The sequence below is a fragment of the Pseudophryne corroboree genome, chromosome 5 (assembly GCF_028390025.1).
Source record: "Pseudophryne corroboree isolate aPseCor3 chromosome 5, aPseCor3.hap2, whole genome shotgun sequence".
Taxonomy (NCBI): Eukaryota; Metazoa; Chordata; class Amphibia; order Anura; family Myobatrachidae; genus Pseudophryne; species Pseudophryne corroboree.
Window position 1 is genome coordinate 521204495 of NC_086448.1, and position 20179 is coordinate 521224673.

Below are 20179 nucleotides of genomic sequence, written 5' to 3' on the forward strand. Positions count from 1 at the left end.
CAGTCCATGGCACACAGAGAAGAAGCCATATTGATATTCTGCAGATGCTGAAATGTTCAATGATGACATTTCAGCAATGTCAACATCATAATTGCTGCCATTGTGTGACATTATGACTACATTCCCTTAAAGTGTTAAAGAAGAATTTCTTTCTGCTTAAACTTATTATAAATCACACGCCCTAATCTGGAATAAAGTCATATGACTCTGAAAGCAATGCTCAGTTTCTGCAGCAAAAAGTGTAAATCTCTTTAATGATAAGGTTTTGAAATAAAAGAGGATAACTAAGCAAACAAATTGCTTACTAATATATTAAAATGCAGGACTGACATTCTGTTCTGAACATATCAAATATTTATCTTGCAGGGAGAAAAGGGAAGACAAGGTGCCAAAGGAAAACTTGGATCAAAGGTACTTCTAATAAAATATAGTAAAATGCTGTAATTATCTGTAAAGTATGAGGGCATTGCCTATGCATCTCTAGTTTTTATTTTATATGAGAGATATATTGGAATTTCTGATCAGTGATGATGATGATTATGATTATTATTATTATATGCATCAAAAAGTGGACGTATTTAGTCATAAAATGGGCACAAAAAAGCATTTTGTAAAGATCTAAATTCTAGAAGGCTGAAAGAAAACGTAAAATACAGATGAAGGGGCCAAGCTTTTTCTCAAACATTATGTAGAACCTTCAGTTGCTGCATCATTTTACGTATTGCTGCAATGTACTCATAGCCTAATGCAGAAGATTTAGCAGAAATCTCCTGCAGGTGGCTAATTAGAGATGCAGACGCAGTCCCCATTATTATCAATGGGGACTATAGTCTCACCCCTAAGTACAGTATCAGACTCTGAAAAGCAAGGTTTTTGGAGTTTGACCCCTTTTGTTTATGCCTATTGAGGCATCTCGCAGAAGAGGGTTCATAGATCCCTCTCCCGCAGCCTCCATCCAACTCTGGAATGTGATACTGTTGTCAGATTAAGTCGACAGGAATTAGGTTGACTTGGCTTCTAGGTCAACATGGTCACTAGGTCGACATGTGCTAGTTCGACATGAGTTTTTCACAATTTTTTTTATTTTTTTTAACTTTTCCATACGTGGACTATGATTGGGAACAGTAACCTGTGCTGAGCGCAGCGGTAGCGGAGCGAGGCACCTTACCCGAAGCACAGTGAGCTAAGTGAGCCATGCAAGGGGACACGGTGCACTAATTGGTGTTCCTGGTCACTCTACGAAGAAAATGACACCAATTTTTTTTTTTTAAACTCATGTCGACCTTTTGTCATGGCAACCTTGCTCATGTCGACCTAATGCGTGTGTCGACCTATTTGATGTGTCAACTTAGTCACTGTCGACCAATATTGGTCGACCTAACACTGTCGACCTAAGTGTGGTCGACCCTATGCACCACACCCCTGTCAGGGACAGCAGTTATCATTACCGGGGTCCCAACAACTTAACTGTAGTACACAGAGTACATACATAACTTTTGTTACTAATATTAAAGTGCCACTATCTTCTATATATTTGTGACTCTGTGACTCATGACTCTGTGACTCATTTCCTAACGCTGGGCATGGGTAGGAGCTCTCATTAGGTTAGCGCCAGGTCTGTCACACCCAGCCCACAGCTGATTGGCCGAGAAACGCCCTCCCACACACGTTACATCCAATGAGAGGCTCCTCCCTTTGCCTGCTGGGTGTTCCCTGGACTGCACATGGCTGCAGAGGGACTCGCCGTCGGGAGGAAGCTGCGGTGCCTGGCCCGGCCACAGGAGCCTTCACCATCTGCTGCAGGGAGCGCCAACAAAGGTCAGCAGCTTAGCTGCTTCCAGGAGGAGAAGCAGGAGAAGCATTACCTGCACCTCTCCCACTCCCAGCACCACCGGCCCCCTCCCCCATCCATGGCACCACCGTAGCCACCCCTCCCCCAACCGTGGCAGCTACGGACCCCCTCCCCCACCAACTATGGCTCCAGACCCGTTCTCCCACCCTCGGAATCCCCGCATCCACCCCTCTTCCATCCGCGGCACCCTTGCAACCGCACCTCGCCCACCTACGGAAGCCCCGCAACTGCCCCTCCCCCATCCACGGTGGCTCCGGGCACCTTCCCGCACCCATGGCACCACAGCACCGGACCCTACCCCCACCTGTGACACCCCCGCATCCGCACCCCACCCTTGGCAACCACAGACCCCTTCCCCCATCCGTCTCTCCCCCGCACCCGCCACTCCCCCAACAACAGCACCTACTAGGTGATTCATTGTGCCCTGTGTGCGCTGTTCACGTCATCGCAAGGGACTACAACCTCTTGATCATTGCACGCCCTTTGTCTGTGCAATATTTAACCACTCACAAAATTAAGATTGGAGGTAATACTCCATATAATAAAAATATTGCACGCCCCAAGGCATGCAAGGGTTAAGGGGGTGTATCCCCTTGCGACGGTGTGAAGAGCGCCCGTAGGGCACGATGAAGCACCTAATTATTAATACATACATTAGGTCCCAAAGTCTCTATTGAATCATTTGTATCAACTACAATTGTCAATATCTATTTATATATTTATATCACAGTATAAATTATTCTTAGAACACTACACTAAACCAAGTTTAAGTCATGCTAAATATTTATAGCCTTAGATTAGTATTTTAAGCATTTTAAATGATTTAGTTGTGTCTTTTAACAGACTAATTATAATAGACCAGTAGTGTATTAACGGCGAGTGACTGCCAACCTGTGCCGTCCGCCATGCACCCACCATTTTCCACTGCTGCTGCGAACAAAGCTGCAGTCAGACTGTGACTAAGGCCATGCTGAGGCCGATATGGACAAGAATAGTCGGTATTTGTCAGAGAAATTTAGGGGGACATGTACTAAGCAGTGATAAAAGTGGAGAAGGGAGCCAGTGGAGAAGTTTTCCATGGCAACCAATCAGCTGCTCTGTATACTTTTAAAGTATGCAAATTAGAAATGTTACATCAATGCTGATTGGTTGCCTTGGGCAACTTCTCCACTGGCATCACTGCTTAGTACATGCCCCCCCTTAGTTCTATCTATACGGCAGGGACGTGCAGTGAGGTAAATGGCTGAGGAGGCTCTGGCTAGTACCAGAGCCAGATTTACACACAATATATGAGCCAAAGGGTTCATGTGGCCATTATGCAATGGTGCAGCTGTATATACTGTTAGAAATATGGTGAGTTTTGATCGGAGATGTACGGAAAAGACAGGCTGCCTCACCTGCCATAGACTTTTTGACTATAAAAATCACTGGAATAATGCTAAGAAGATATTTAGAATATATTCTTTGTATTTCTCATTTACTTTATATAGTCAAAACTCTGGTTTAAACGTTAGTATGATAGAAAAGGCTCTGCCTCACCTCACCGCACCTCACTGCTATACGGGCATCTGCGCGGTTTTGGCTCCAGTCCCAGCCTCACATGTTGCAACTCTCCCTGTCCTGGTATCCAGGACTTCTGCTTACTCAACAGTGAGTGACATACACACAGCAGGACAAGTATGCAGGGGTGCAGAGAGAGTGGGGAGTAAGTACAAATTGCCTGGGCCTGTTGGAGGGACCCAGTGATCAGCTGCTGAGGGGGCACAGATGTACCGCTTTGCAGCTTATCATATTTTAGATTTTTTTTTCTGCAGGTGAATTGGTCACAACTCCCACATTTTGCCACCTCAGTATCGGGCACCGTGGATGTCCTAACAGCCCTAATTATATGCCACCAAGCTGAATTAACAATAACCAAACAAATTGGTATTCTCAATCGAAAGTTCAGTAAATGCTTAGTGTGAAAATTGTGAACCTTTGTTTTTCTTTACATTTTTATTAAAACAGGGGGAAGGAGGCGGCTATGGAGACAAGGGATCAGTAAGTAACTTTTGTGTTCTCTAATGAAAACATTATTGAAACTACCTAAACACAACAATTCATGTCCCATGTTCCAAAGTATGAGTATTATGTTGAAATCATAATCGCAACAAATCCATTCAAATTTGTACAGATAATTAGCAAAATAATCAGTGCTCAATAATATTACTGCTTGTAGTTGCTGTCTATCATTACACCCTCTATTGTAAATACAGGATAAGGATGGAAAAAGTTACTATGGAGATCCATGAACTCTGTGACTTCTAATTTTATTTCTAGGTTATGCTGGAGGTATATTTCATATGTAATACTTGAGGATAATTTAAACTGTAATAATATCTATTTTACCAATATAATAACAGTAAAATAAATTTTTATAATTTGACAGAATTGACATCACTCATCTATACTGTATATGGGACAATTCGCCATCAACTATATACAGTATGTTGCCGTTATGGCAAGTCCACCTAGCATTCTGTACTTTCAGTCTTGTTCTTTCTTATTTTAACTAAACACTTGGGTGCTCTTGTTCGGTATACGTTTGAAATACCGGCGCCGGAATCCCGGCACCCGTCAGAACACCAACACCGGAATCCAGAACAGGTCAGCATCCTGACTCCGGAAGGTGTATCCTTGCTTGCGTTAAAAATAGGTCACATTTTAGTGACATAGTAATAATAAAGTATGGTGGTAGTTTAACAAACAGACAAAGGCAAAAACATACTGTAAGTACAGAAACACTGATCCGAACAATGCTGATTACCTATCCACTTACCATCAGAACCAATAATGCAATTCTGACCACCTCAAACAAAGCAAAATATAACATTAACACTGATGAAGGGTGGGAAAGAAAAGAGTGGGAAAGATAATGTGCCTCACAACCCATGAAAAGCAAAAACCTCACATTCTAACCTGATAGGCTGCTATAACAGCTAGGCTTGATCTAAACTTTTAAAAGGGATATGAGCCAGGATCTATTAAAGGGACAACGCTGAAAACACCATGTGGTTTAATTCATCCCATGTTCAAACAGGATCAGTTCTTCAAAGTGCTGCTTCATAAATTATATTCTGTAGGTATTTAAAGTTTGGTCACTAGACCTGCTGTAATATCAGACATATATAGTGGCAGATGCTCAATTAGCTTAGTGCACAGGTTCTCAAACTCGGTCCTCAGGACCCCACACGGTGCATGTTTTGCAGGTCTCCTCACAGAATCACAAGTGAAAAAATAGCTCCACATGTGGACCTTTTAAAATGTGTCAGTGAGTAATTAATACACCTGTGCACTTGCTGGGTTACCTGCAAAACATGCACTGTGTGGGGTCCTGAGGACCGAGTTTGAGAACCTCTGGCTTAGTGATATCACTCAGGTGCATGCAAGGGAGGGGTATTTCTAAGCAAGAAAAAACAAGGTATTTTGTTTCCCCCAGCACCCTGAATGATACCAGTAACCAGATTTAAATCCTACAAAATATTAGAATTCAGAGATCTTGGTTACATATATTTGCGCAAATGTATGTAAGCCCCCAAGCCTCGTCAAGGCCTCTCTGTATATCACACAGCTAATTACCACTGGTTTTTTTTGTACATTTGGAAAGTCTACATCTCTGAATCTGTTGCTCTAGAATGAACAGTTGCTTAATTATTTTATTCTTTAATGGTTACTAAACATTTTTAATTCAATATTTCGAAAATGCTATATGTATCAAATAGCTATATATGTGTTATTAGAAAAACAAAAACAAGGAGAAACATTTATAATTCCAACTCAGCTTTTCAGGTGTTTGTGACTTGTCTGCTGGTGTGTCTGTGTAAGTAAGGGCAATGAGCCTGATCAGAGATGTACACAGATGTCTTTGCAGCTGCGGTCCTGTAAGCAGTGGCTGTGCCAAAATATGCTAATGTTGAAACTACTGTACCTGGATTTGTATTGAGACACCCGCCAGCAGCCAATCTGAACCGCTGCTTGTGTACAAAGATGCAACCATCAGATGCACATCATTGGTCAATAATCGACTTTCTGAGTAACCCAATGATTGCTTAGCAACATGGCTGTCAAAAGTAAGACGCTTAAACCATTTGAACTGCATACAGGATCACAAAAACAAGCTGTGACATGCCTATAAAATGGTAGTGACACCTGCATTTGACTTGCTCTCCTTATTACCATCCACAAACGCTCCGTGATTGTCACAAATTAATCCTCACTTCAACCGATGTCCCAAGACCATGGCAACACATGCACAATGTGACTTTGACACATGCGCATTGGCAAAAAAATCACTTCACTGATCTGATTTGGGGAGGATAATGGAGTCATGATAGTAAAGCGGGGTACTCACAGAGCGATCGCTGCTTAAAATCTAAGCAATCTGACTAGATTGCTTAGATTTTAAGCGGTGATCACCCCGTGTGTACCCCTCACAGCGATAACGATGCGCAGGCCAATCTAGCAGGTCGCTCACTTCACCCGCTGGGTGAAATGAGCGCCCCCCCATCTCCCCCCGCACGCTCAGCACACATCGCGCTGTGCTGAGCGGCGGGAGAGATGTGTGCTGAGCGAACCGCTCAGCACACATCTCTCCCCAAATCGTGCCGTGAATACGGCCCTTTAGTCACAGAGAGATAGCAATGCAAATCCCATCCATCTCAGACTCTGATAGGAGTCTCAGAGTAGTGATGGAGGCTCCTGTTACACTGATTTGCAAAGTATAGGGTCAAACTCACCTCTATAGGGAATAATGTCAAACAATAAGCTACTTCCACCCTGTACACAGTGAGGTACATGCTACATTGTGCAATAAAATGTTTAATCTGGCATGCTCATACCATTTATATGCTGCTGCTAGCCAGTGCACAGGGGGCCTAATTCATGTTTGTACTTAATGGCCAATTATCATGCGACAGGCCGATTATCAGCAGACTACATATGTGCTGCGATCGCAATGTCCATGCGCGAAAGGTGCTGCTGCGATCTTGCTCACAATGATGATTTCATGGAGAAGTGATTGGCAGGAAATGACTGCGTGGAGGTGTTAATGGTGAGTTTACGGGTAGTGGTAGGGAAAATGCAGGTGTGTATCTGTTGATGGTCGTGTGACAGTACATGCAATAACATGGCGCCTGCTTTGTTCAGTCTGCGTAGCCATAGACCAACCCTTAGCCCCAATGTTCCTCATTTTTGTATATAGACTGCGACTGTGTACGCAATTGCAAATGAGTTCGCAATTGCTCCGGTGGGCGTCTGTTTTCATTTCAGGGTGGCGGCTTCACTTGCTTATATCAGCAATTCCATAGCCCAGAAATTGCATCTGCATACAAATATGAATTAGGCCCAGAGTACAAAGTTAGAACATCGGTGAAATCACAGCCTAGTTCATTATTTTGGACTTCCCCACTCACTATGTTCAGCTTTTCCTATTTTCTACAGATGTATTGCTCCGATAACTTCCAATTAAATATCATCTGATCTGAGAAACTATAGGGATATCAGCGCTGAATTTACTACACATATCATATTGGCTTTGGATCCTTTATAATACATTGTTTTCTTTTGCTTACACCAAATCACTAGTTTAGTATACCTTGTGCAAACAGCAGCCATTTTAAATAAATAATTGAATGTATTTTGCAAGATGGAAAAACCTTGAACAGCTACTGAAAGTAGCAGAGTTACATATCTCCACCTTCATAGCGCAAATAAGCATCAGCTGTTAGACATATTGAATGCTACTTATGCCACCTTGCTACACAATCCACTTGTAACACAAATGGCACATAAACCAGGACAACACAAGAGAGTAAAGGGGGGTATACATGTAGCGATGTGTGCTTACATTCTAAGCAATCTGACTAGATTGCTTAGAAATAAAGCACACATTGCTCCGTGTGTATTCCCCTGGTTCTAGATTAGCACAATTAAGTTAGATCGCTCACTTCACCACTGGATGAAGTGAGCCCCCCCCCCCCCCCCCCAAACCCCCTGCTCAGCACACATCGCACTGTGTGCTGAGTGAGGGGAGAGATGTGTGCTGAGCGGTCTGTGCTAGATCACTCAGCACACATTGTTACGTGTGTACCCCCCATAAGACAAGCTAGTACCGTATATACTCGAGTATAAGCCGACTTTTTCAGCACTTTTTTTTGTGCTGAAAAAGCCACCTCGGCTTATACTCGAGTCAGCGTTAGGAGGGACACGGAGAGCACAGCGCGCGGCTCTCCTGTGTCCCTCCTGCATCTCCGGCGGCAGCGGCGTGTGTGTGTTAAAGGAAGTGCACGAACCGGCACTTCCTTTAACACACGCCGCTGCCGCCGGAGACGCAGGAGGGACACAGGAGAGCCGCGCGCTGTGCTCTCCGTGTCCCTCCTTCAGAAGACAGCGCGGGAGCAATGGAGGGTAAGTATCTAGCACTGTGGGGCATATCTGGCACACCTGGCACTATGGGGCATATCTGGCACACCTGGCACTGTGGGGCATATCTGGCACACCTGGCACTGTGGGGCATATTTGAAACACCTGGCACTGTGGGGCATATCTGGCACACCTGGCACTGTGGGGCATATCTGGCACTGTGGGGCACATCTGGCACTGTGGGGCATATCTGGCACTGTGGGGCATATCTGGCACTATGAGGTCTGTGTACGGGTAGAGCTGCATTTCCCACCCTAGGCTTATACTCGAGTCAATAAGTTTTCCCAGGTTTTTGTGGTAAAATTAGGTGCCTCTGCTTATATTCGGGTCGACTTATACTCGAGCATATACGTTAATTGCTAACTTTAGAAAATCTCAGACAAAAACTGTTTATATCTAATTATCCTATACAGTAAAAGGCTAATTCTGCTCATCACCACTATTGGGGGAATTCAAGTGTTTTACGCGCCTGCAGCCACTAGATGGTGCCCAAAGAAGCAATTCAAGTGTTGCTCTGTTCCACTGTGCACAGCCGCCAGAGCTGACATTACTATGTTGTTCCGTCATTTTGACGAACTGATAACTTAGTGCGTAATTAAATGTACAAATATAATGTAAGTGTATAAAATGTTGAAACTTTGTGTTTGCTACAGCAAGGAAAACCTGGTCGTGTCGGACCAGTAGGTTCACTGGGCAGGATAGGTGTTCCTGGATCACCAGGCACAAGAGGCTACATTGGTCCAATTGGAGAACAAGGAGAAAAAGGTCTTCCTGGGCCTCCTGGATTACCTGGGCTTCTGGTAAGCAACAATTATAGGGTGAGGAAATGCATACAGGTTGAGTATCCCTTATCCAAAATGCTTGGGACCAGAAGTATTTTTGATGTCGAATTTTTCCGCATTTTGGAATAATTGCATACCATAATGAGATATCATGGCGATAGGACCCAAGTCTAAGCACAGAATGCATTTATATTTCATATACACCTTATACACACAGGCTGAAGGTAATTTTAGCCATTATTTTAATAACTTTGTGCATTAAACAAAGTGTGTCTACATTCACACAATTCATTTATGTTCCATATACACCTTATACACATAGCCTGAAGGTCCTTTAATACAATATTTTTAATAACTCTGTGCATTAAACAAAGTTTGTGTACATTGAGCCATCAGAAAACAAAGGTTTCACTATTTCACTCTCACTCAAAAAAGTCCGTATTTCGGAATATTACGTATTTCGGAATATTTGGATATGGGATACTCAACCTGTATTACTATATTAAGGTGCTGCTTGGCTGGGTTTATAAGAAGCTGGGATAGGGTTGTAGTGGTTCTTATGGAGTACTTGGTTCAACTTGTGGGTCATATTAAAGTGATAATACATGGTGAAAGCCAAACCATCAGGTAACAAGGGGCTAATTTATTGTAAAACAAACAAAAATATATATAGCGCTGCTGTGCCTAGGTGAATATATTATCAACACAATAGGAATGTACTTTTAAAAATTTATTATACAATCACAATACACTCGGCCGGTGTTTAAAAACAATTAAGAATAATTTATCCTCGGGACTGGCTGAGATTTGGTGCATGCAGTAATATCTTGATCCCAGGAACGAGTGGCTACCAGTGGAGTGAGGAGACCCATCGCCGTGCATGATATGATTATGGGTGAGAGATAACCGGAGTCTGCCCTTTGAAATTTCCATATTTATTGGGCACTTGTGTGGGACTTTTTTTATATGCACCGTACAAATACTAAAGTCAATGCTGATTGATGGACAAAGTTGATATTGGATAACAGGAAAACAGGTTTTCCAATATTATACAATATGAGAGCTGACCAATTAAAGATTTGGAAATCTATCACTTTGGAGCATGGTTTAAGCACACGCTATTAATTTAAAACGGAACTTTGAACTGTGACCACTTATAAAGGATGAAACAGTTTCAATTCATGGATGATTCTTAAAGCTTATGTTGCTATCTACTAATACGCTTTAGCTTCTTTTGCACAATAGTTTTTTACTGTGATAAACAATTTAGTTATATAGGAGTGTTTATGTGTATTATAAAATAATTCTTAATTGTTTTTAAACACCGGCCGAGTGTATTGTGATTGTATAATACATTTTTAAAAGTACATTCCTATTGTGTTGATAATATGTTCACCTTGGCACAGCAGCGCTATATATATTTTTTTGTTTTTCTTTGTTATTCGAGTAGTTGGGGCTTAAGTGGTCCCCTTTTTATATGGCAGCAGCTGTTACAGGGTGATATTTATTTAATTGCGGTGTCTCTTGCTAATTAGCAGCCAGCGCCTGGTGGCTTGTCTTAATTGACTGGTCATATATATATATTTTTTTCTTGCTTGGATAATTTATTGTGATCATTCATTGGCTGACTGCAATTACCAGAGACCATAATCAAAGTCTGATTAGTCACTTACAGAATGGTCATTCTAGGATCAACCACAGAGCAATGTGTTTCCTTTTTCCAAATTGCCAACTTTAGCATCAGAGAATGATGGAAACATGGGTTATTACCATCCGCCCACCCTTGTTATCTAGAAAGACAGACCAGCATATAACAGATTTCCTTGTGATTAGGAAGTAATTAGTTTGATAACCCTTTGTGATTACAGTTATATGATCTTAATATTACTGTATGTATTTCTCAGTAAGAAAATATAGGCTATGGATGCTTGTTATTAGAGTGTTGTCATAGATGGAGCTTTACATAATAAATGGCCTAATGCTAGAAAAATTAAGAGATTTTATTTTCTGTTTGAATTAAGTTTATTGAACAAACAATATTGTTCTCACCTCTGACAAATTTTCTTGCCCCATATTTTGGATTAAAAACTCTGATAGTTATAGATTTTTTACATTTGCAATAAAATATTTATCAAGGTATGGCGCTTTCTGATTGGTTAATCGATCACCCATCACCTTTTAAATCTAAGAAAACTAATTTGCTGGTTCTGTATTTCAGGACTAGAATAAAAATGGCTGCCTGAAGCAGTACCTGGGCTCTGTCTCCCAAGCTGTAATGCAACTTTACTGTTTACATTTGCAATAAACTGCTCACTTTTAAAAAATGCAACTCAGAAAGACTTTGTGCTTTGTCTACAAGGACATTTATGAAATTACATTGTCTAAAAATTGGGTATTCAATAAGTAACATAAGTAGTCCCTGAAGGTAATGTAATATGCCACTCCTCCTAGTCATTTTATTGCATGGTGTTAAACGCACACTCACAAAAAGGAATATACATTCATATAAACTCAAATAAAGCAGATGTAACGTGTGCAGAGAGAGTTATATTTGGGTGGGTTATATTGTTTCTGTGCAGGGTACATATTGGCTGCTCTATTTTTACACTGCAATTTAGATTTCAGTTTGAACACACCCCACCCAAATCTAACTCTCTCTGCACATGTTACATCTTCCCCACCTGCACTGCACATGTTTGCCCAGTTGTGTGCTTTTTTACGTTGCTAACAAACCTGAATCAGGCCACAAATACACAAAAACATTGTTCTAAAAAATATAGGGGTTATTCAGGTCGCACTACTGCAATAACCCCATCCTCGGCGGCAGTGCGCACCTGCAGGTACCGTCCTGCGCATGCTCGGCCACCAAATGCATTCAGGTTGCAGCAGGAGCAAACGCCTCTGCCTGATTGACAACAGAGAGTTTTGGGGAAAAGGAGCGTTGCGGGGTAAACAGGGGTGGGTTGGCACCATTTTGAGGCGGCTGGTGACATCACACGCAGCTGCTCCGACGGAAAAAATTGTGGCTGACCACCTGCATACACAGCCTAGCTGCGGCTGCAGAGGGTCGTCCACAATTGCTTCGACCACAATGTAAATTAGCATACTGGGCGACCTTACCTTTGCGATGGGTGGCCCCCAGCATGCGAAAGAACGGATTGCAAATTCTCCTTTTTAGCAGAATTTGCAATCCGTACTGAATAACCCCCATAGTGGGTATTGTCAATGATTTTATAAACTGTAGCTTAAAATATAACACAAATTTGAAGAAAAATGAAAGTCATTCTAGTGTTATTACAGAAAAGGGCCTTTACTTTTTACTATGACTATTGTTTCATATATAAAATGTAAATATATTAACCTGAGCATACTGTAGCAGCTCTTACAGTTCCAACTGAGCAGTTTGCTGAGATCAGATTGTCTTTAGAACTCTGAAACCAGTTGTACTGTGAGCTTTGTTTTTGTATACATTTTTGTTTTACCGCACTCAGCAAAGGCCACAAAAAAGTCACCATATGCCTATCAGACTCTCTAACATGCCCTCCGACCTCACCATATGCCACCTTATATGCCCATCGGACCTCCCCTACATAATGATCAGACTTTCCCCACTTGCCCTGCCCATCAGATCTCCCCTAAAGGCCTCTCACCTATGCTGAATTTACTGCAACCAATGTACGCCATGCAAAAAGCAGAAAGGCAAGAGAGCACACTCGACCCTCCTCCTGCCCTGATTGGATGAGCCATGTGACACCTTGAGGTGTGTCTACTGTTTCTATAGCACTAGTCCACTCCTTACCCTGCCCCCCCTTAAAACACCCATTCATTGCTGTGCACACCAATGGCTTGGCTGAGTAAGCTGAGGCTTATTCAGATGGCCGGGACCTATGACCTTGTAACCGATGGTTGCAATTTGGATCCAATGTTGCGTCTTCGGACACAATCAGCTCTGCGTCTTTTTCCTAAAGATGCCTCCTGCTGCATTAGAATATTTGAGCATCGCTGCTGCGTCCAAAGGGGATCAGTACGTAATCCCGCTGGACGGGATCCCGGCGGTCGAAATACCGACACCGGAATCCCGACCACACAATCCCGACAGGGGTGGAGAGCGGAACGCAGCCCCTTGCGGGCTCGCTACGCTCGCCACGCTGCGGGCACGGTGCCTCGCTTCGCTCGGCACACTATTATATTCCCACGGAGGGAGAATATGTCGGGATTGTGGCGGTCGGGATTCCAGCATCGGTATTTCAACCGCCGGATCCCTTCCAGCGGGATGTTGACCGCATCCCGTCCAAAGACCCATCAGCAATGCTTACTGCATCCATCTATGATTCAGACCCAACGTTGGCTGTGTACTCTACATCATGGAATACATAAGGGGCAGTTAGAAGTAAAATACACAGAGATTATGTATTTAACTTAAAATGTTACGGAAAAATAGACAATATCATATAGTGTACTGTATGCTACTTTATTGCTTTGTTACTTATTCTGTAGACTTATTTGCATTCCATGTAGTTTATTCAAAAACATTGCTGTCTCAAGTCTATCGCTTTTAGGGCCTAATTCAAGGTTGATTACAAAACAACATTTTCCTCTAACGGGTAAAACCATGGGCCTAATTTAGATCTGATCGCTGGGCTGCGTTTTTTGCTGCCCTACGATCAGATATTTGCCACCTACAGGGGAGGGTAAAATCGCTGTGCAAGTGTGCGATCGCATGTGTTGCAGAGCTGCACAAAAATCAGTTTGCACAGTCTCTGCGCAGCCCAGGACTTATCCAGTGCGAAGGAATCCTGCTGATCAGGGCCAGAGCTGACGTCAGACACCCTCCCTGAAAACGCTTGAGCCCGCCTGCGTTCTTCCGGGCACTTCCTGAAAACGGTCAGTTGCCAGTCACAAATGGCCCTTTCTTATCAATCATCTTGCGAACGCCCGTGCAAATGGATCCTTCGCACCATCCCGTCGCTGACCGGCGATCTCAGTTGTAGCCGTCGGATGCACCGGCGCATTGCGTTGTATACGCATGCGCAGTTCGGATCTGACCGCCCGCTGTGCGAAAACGCACAGCAGCTTTCAGTTTTGAATTAGGCCCCATGTGCAGTGCAGGTGGGGCAGATATAACATGTGCAGAGAGAGTTAGATTTGGGTGCAGTGCACATGGTTTTGCCCATTAGAGGAAAATGTTGTTCTGCAATATACCTTGAATTAGGCCCTTAGGGGTCTACTTACTAAGCCTTGGATGGAGATAAAGTCGCTGGAGATAAAGTACCAGCCAAACGGCTCCTAACTGTAATTTTTCAAACACAGCCTGTGGCATGTCAGTTAGGAGCCGATTGGCTGGTACTTTATCTCCAGCGACTTTATCTCCATCCAAGGCTTAGTAAATAGACCCCTAAGTCTCTATTCACTAATGTACCACATGCTGCAATTTTGATTTAAATAGAGATACTGAAATATTCAACCATAACTTTTTTAATTGAATGTACAATTTCTTCTTTTAGGGACCTGACATGCCAGATCGGATAGTATATGAGCTGTGCCGCAAGGTGGTAATTGAAGCAACAACACAGTATGCTGCAAGCATTAGAGGAAAGTGTGCTAGTGCCTGTCCAACTGCTAATGCAGGTTTGATTGGACCACCAGGACTACCGGGGGTTCTAGGGAAATCTGGAAAGAAGGTGAGGACAAGTAATGTGAAGGATTCTATGGAATGAGCAAGTGGTTCTTAAAGAGGTGTAGTTTTAGTTTCCTCCCAGGGAATAAAAATGCCATTATTGATTGCCATAGATTGCTCATTGAAACCATGTTGTATTGAGGGACTTTTGTTGTATTCAGGTTTAGAACAAAACTTATTGTAAATACTTTATTAGCACACATTGGTTCTAATGATCCCATACCCACATGATTTTATTCATGTTTGTGAGTGCTGTGGGAACATTTTGGTTTCCCAAACACTGGCTGTTCCATTTACTGCACTTAACATACGTTATGGCAAGGAAGTTAATGGAGTGATCTCTGCCGACCTCCCTAATGGGAACATAAGCACCTAATAATTAACAAGTGCATGTTAAACACTTTTATAGTAAGATACTTTCTAAAATAATTAGTATTTGTTATTTTCTATGAAGTATGAGAACAGAAGCCATTTCTGTTTCCACAATGGTGATGCTTTTCTTGTAGCAACTTATAACAGTGACATACGTAACCTTTCTGTACCCAGGATTTATTATAGAGTTATACAGTAAACTTAATATCACTGCATTTCACATTTACAACTACAGCGTTCAGATATATTTGTTTAACAGGGAAAAACAGGTGCTGCTGGAATTAATGGAAACCGTGGACCTAGAGGACCAATTGGTGTTCCTGGACCAAAAGGAGCGGATGGTGACCAAGGTGAGTTTATGGCGCTAAGATTTTATACTGCCAGGACTATTCTGAATAATTAGCATTTTTATGTTTTGATCTTTTTCTTTAGGTAACAAAGGTGAGAAAGGAAACAGAGGAGATGCTGGTATTGGACTGCCAGGTCCTGATGGAGTGCAAGGTCCAAGAGGTAAACTATCTTGTGTACATCTATACATATGTACAGTAAACTCCCATATGAACGCTGAGAAATAGAAACCTACATCAGTTACTGTAATCTTCCTCTTAAATTAAATAATATCCTTAAAAAAGAAACAATACGTAGAAGGGGGAGGACCGTATTGCCTGACCTAGTTGTGAGTAGCTACAGTTTTACTTAAATAATTCAGAATTATTTCTGATAAAACTGACATGTATCTGTTTTTCCATCCCACATGGCAACCTGCAGAATATCAGATTATTTTATTATTATAAGCACAATATCAGCAATATATGATTATCTGTCTAGCTAACATTAAAAGTGAACAATCAAAACAGAAAATTTCTGGATCATAGAATTTCCTTTATTCTCCATATATACAGTATGTGGAGACCAACATGATAGAAATGCTGTAGTCAGTATAAAGTATGTATCATTTACTATGTACTGTAGATATATAAAAAGGATAGTAAGTGATGACATCAAAAAGGTTAAACGATCAGAAGAGAGAAAGGAGCTTTCAGCCTTGTACTTCAAGTGCAAATCCCTTTGCACTCAAAACATGTGATTGACTGGAATTGCCTTGTAGTACAAGGGGTAAGAGCACCAAATCCTTAACTAAGCGTTTCAGGATGGACAGGATGCAGGAGTAGGCATGGACATAGACACCAATAGGTGCAAGGACTGCAGCTGCTATGAGGTCCAGAGCTGAGAAGGGCCAAATTCCCTGTCACAGTTAAATCTGTAACCTGCCCCAGAAAATGACATGACATGAACTAGAGCACTACTCTGGTTCATAAAATAAACCACTGCACTATCTGAATCAGAATCCGCTTTATTGGCCAGGTATACTTGCGTATACTAGGAATTTGTCTTCGGTTTGCTATACAACAGCCAAGTACTGTAGGTAACAGATAAGCAGGTGTGTGTGTCTGTGTGTGTGTGTGTGTGTGTGTGTGTGTGTGTGGGGGGGTGTTTTTTTTTGGGGGGGTTACATGTACGTCTAGTCAGTCAATGATCAGGAGTTCAGCAGGTGGACTGCTTGGGGAAATAAACTTTTGAGGCTTCTAATGGACCTGGCGGGGATGCCCCTGTAATGCTTGCCTGAAGGAAGCAAGTTAAACATGCTGTGGCCAGGGTGTAGCTGGTCTTTTACTATCTTCGTTGCCCGCTTTTTAACTCTGGACAGGTACAGGTCCTGGACTGAGGGAAGGTTGACCCCGATGAGCACTGCGGTTCTGACCACCTTTTAGAGCCTGCATCTGTCCCTCGCACTGGCGGAGCCGTACCATACCAGTATCGAGGAGCACAGTACAGACTGCACAATCGCGGAGTAGAAGAGGAGCAGAAGCTTCTGTGGGATGTTGAACTTCCTTAGTTGCCTGAGGAAGAACAACCTCTGCTGTGCTTTCCCAACAGTGGCGTCACCGTTGGACCCCCATTTAAGGTCCCCTATTGTGGGGCATACAATAACTAGGGCACTACTTTGGTTCAGAAAATAAACTAGGGCACTATTATGGGGCATAAAATTAACAACTGTTGCAGAGATGTGTCTTTCTAGAAGCATTGGGTCAGGGGCCCCTTCAAAATGTTGCTATGGGGCCCACAAAGTTCTGGCTACACCCCTGGAAGTAGTAAAAACATCCAGAGAAAAACATAAAATATGCAAACATAGTGCAGTTAAATCCAGTTCTTGTATGAAAGGGAAAGTTTTTGCTAATTTTTATTATTTTAATAATGTAATCACATTACATTGTGTTCCTCATGTATCTATAGGTGCAGTAATGTGTTCCTCATGTATCTATAGATGCATTATTGTGTTCCTCATGTATCTATAGTTGCAGTAATGTGTTCCTCATGTATCTATAGACGCAATATTGTGTTCCTCATGTATCCATAGGTGCAGTAATGTGTTCCTCATGTATCTATCTATGGGTGCAGTAATGTGTTCCTCATGTATCTATCTATGGGTGCAGTAATGTGTTCCCCGTATATCTATATGTGCAGTAATGTATTCCTTGTGTATCTATGGGTGCAGTAATGTGTTCTTCATGTATCTATTGGAGGAGCAATGTGTTCCTCATGTATCTATTGGAGGAGCAATGTGTTCCTCATGTATCTATGAATGCAATAATGTGTTCCTCATGTATCTATAGGTGCAGTAATGTACTTCCTGTGTATCTATGGGTGCAGTAATGTGTTCCTCGTGTATCTGTGGGTGCAGTAATGTGTTCCTCATGTATCTATTGGATCAGCAATGTATTTCTAGTGTATCTATAGGTGCAGTAACATGTTCCTTCTGTATCTATGGGTGCAGTAATGTGTTCCTCATGTATATGTAGGAGTAGTAATGTGTTCCTCATGTAACTATCTATGGGTGCAGTAATGTGTTCCTTGTGTATCTATCGGTGCAGCAGTGTGTTCCTTGTGTATCTGCTGGAACAGTAATGTGTCCCTCATGTATTGGTGGGTGCAGTAATGTGTTCCTCATGTACTGTGTATTTGGGTGCAGCAATGTGTTCCTCATGTACTGTATATTTGAGTGCAGTAATGTGTTCCTTGTGTATCTATTGGTACATATATGTGTTCCTCATGTAGCTATGGGTGCAGCAATTTGTTCTTCACAAGACATAAAATGCAGTTTGTCTCTGGGAACAGTGTTTTTCCTGGATTCTAGGTTGGGCAACATAAAAGATGGTAAATATGACAATGGAAAATGAGAAATTGAAGCATTTGTACTCAGCACTGACTGCTTCCATTTTGATAATACAATGCACTCACTGAGTGAGTAGTCTCTGGAGGTATTTTTTTTTTCTTTCAGGTATTACAATGTTCCTGTATTTATAGCTGATTACTTTTCCTTTCTGTAGGTTATCCAGGATACCCAGGTGTAGCCAAAGATGGAATAGCTGGACCACAAGGACCTCCTGGAAACAGTGGTCCTCTAGGCCAACAGGGGCTTCCAGGCTCAGCAGGTGTCCCAGGATTCTGTGAAGCCAGGGACTGTGGTATTAATGCTCCATCAATGCTGAGTGAACAGGGACTGAGGAAATTTTTCTGAGTACCCATGAGATAGACACCGAAGAGGACAAGACAATAACTGCTTCAGTTTGTTTTCTGTGATATCAGCTTACACCATGGATTTGAGGTAATGAGGTGTAAGGTTAATGGACATGCAGAAAACAAGGGATAATCCTACAGTCATACAAACAACAGTTGCATGTTCTCCCAACATGCTGTTTCCATATGTGGATCCCAGAGATACTTTCATCTACCTAATTCTACATTTTCACAGCACGCCTTGGAAAACAGGAAATAGTAGGTCAGCTCCCCCTAATGGAGGATTATAATTACACAAAGAGAAGTGATTGCAATGCGTAATTGTGAAACTACAATGTTATTTAAGAATGTTTTTATATAGGTCCCAAATAAAGAGATCATATTTCAGCCACACGTATGTACTCATGATATAGTTGGAAATAAATGAAAAATAAGAGCAACTACTGTACCTTGACCTTTGTGGCAATAAGAAAAAGTACAAAATGAATAAAAAGAATAACATTTGTATTGTACTTTCTAAAGAATGATCTGTTCATATTTAAAAATCAATAAAATACTTGTCCCTCTTAAACTGATTTATTCATTTTATAACCATGTGCGGAGTGTTTCATATGTAATTGCTTTGTATGTGGCATTTGTGATTTGTAACTCTGAAATGGTGGAGACAATGAAACGGTGTTTCATATTGTGTGCAGCTGTACATTTACCGCTAAATGATCAGTGCTTCAGTGCATTGTATTCATGTTCTGTTTAGGCCTATTAGTAATAAAGCAGCTGATCCTTAGTTTGTCACATTTAATTTATCTTACAATTCTCAACACATATTGGGGGCTTACAGCACATGTCAGGGTGGTTTCATGCGCTAGCATTATTACCTACCAAAACGCCAAATTTCACAGAAAGATCTGATCAAGTTCCAAATAGATGCACAAATTTGCGTGTGCTCTGTATGCATACATTTATGATTTGCGTCGGTGAACAGAGATTTGCTTAACGTTAATCAACCCCTTTGTCAGTAGTACATTGTTTTTTTGTTTGTTTTTTTAGACAATTTTATTGAAGCATCGCATCAAATACACTTGTCATTAAATAAGTTCACAGTTACACACAGAAATCCATTATAGATGATATTGTTGCACCCAGATAATCTTTTCTATGGAAATTCTTGTAAGAAACATTACAACTGGGTGAATTCCAACATGTCCTATGCTTTGCTCACACAATCAACTTGGTGGTACAGAGATTTTTAAGAAATGACAGGGACATCCAGGATATGCGGCCTGTGGCTCCTTTGGACATTTTTGTAATTCAGCAGCTGAATGCAGAAGACTACAGCGCCTGCAAGAACACTTCAATTTGCCCTGCCACTAACTGAAGCAAGTGGTAGTAACAAGGTGGAAATTTACCCTTTATATGCTTCATCGGATGGAGGAACAGCAAATAGCCATCCAAAACCTA

General features: G+C 41.9%; 1 protein-coding gene across 1 annotated transcript in view; it reads left to right on the plus strand.

The window, feature by feature from the left end:
- The window catches only part of LOC134929624 (collagen alpha-1(I) chain-like), a 70855-nt gene extending 51563 nt beyond the window's left edge, over window positions 1-19292 (plus strand). The window contains exons 16-22 of the mRNA XM_063925209.1: window positions 367-411; window positions 3860-3892; window positions 8965-9111; window positions 14598-14774; window positions 15402-15492; window positions 15575-15652; window positions 18532-19292. Of these exons, the coding sequence (XP_063781279.1) occupies window positions 367-411; window positions 3860-3892; window positions 8965-9111; window positions 14598-14774; window positions 15402-15492; window positions 15575-15652; window positions 18532-18722 (762 nt within the window). The 3' untranslated portion in view covers window positions 18723-19292. The remainder of the gene's footprint in view (window positions 1-366; window positions 412-3859; window positions 3893-8964; window positions 9112-14597; window positions 14775-15401; window positions 15493-15574; window positions 15653-18531) is intronic.
- Window positions 19293-20179: the final 887 nt, after the last annotated feature.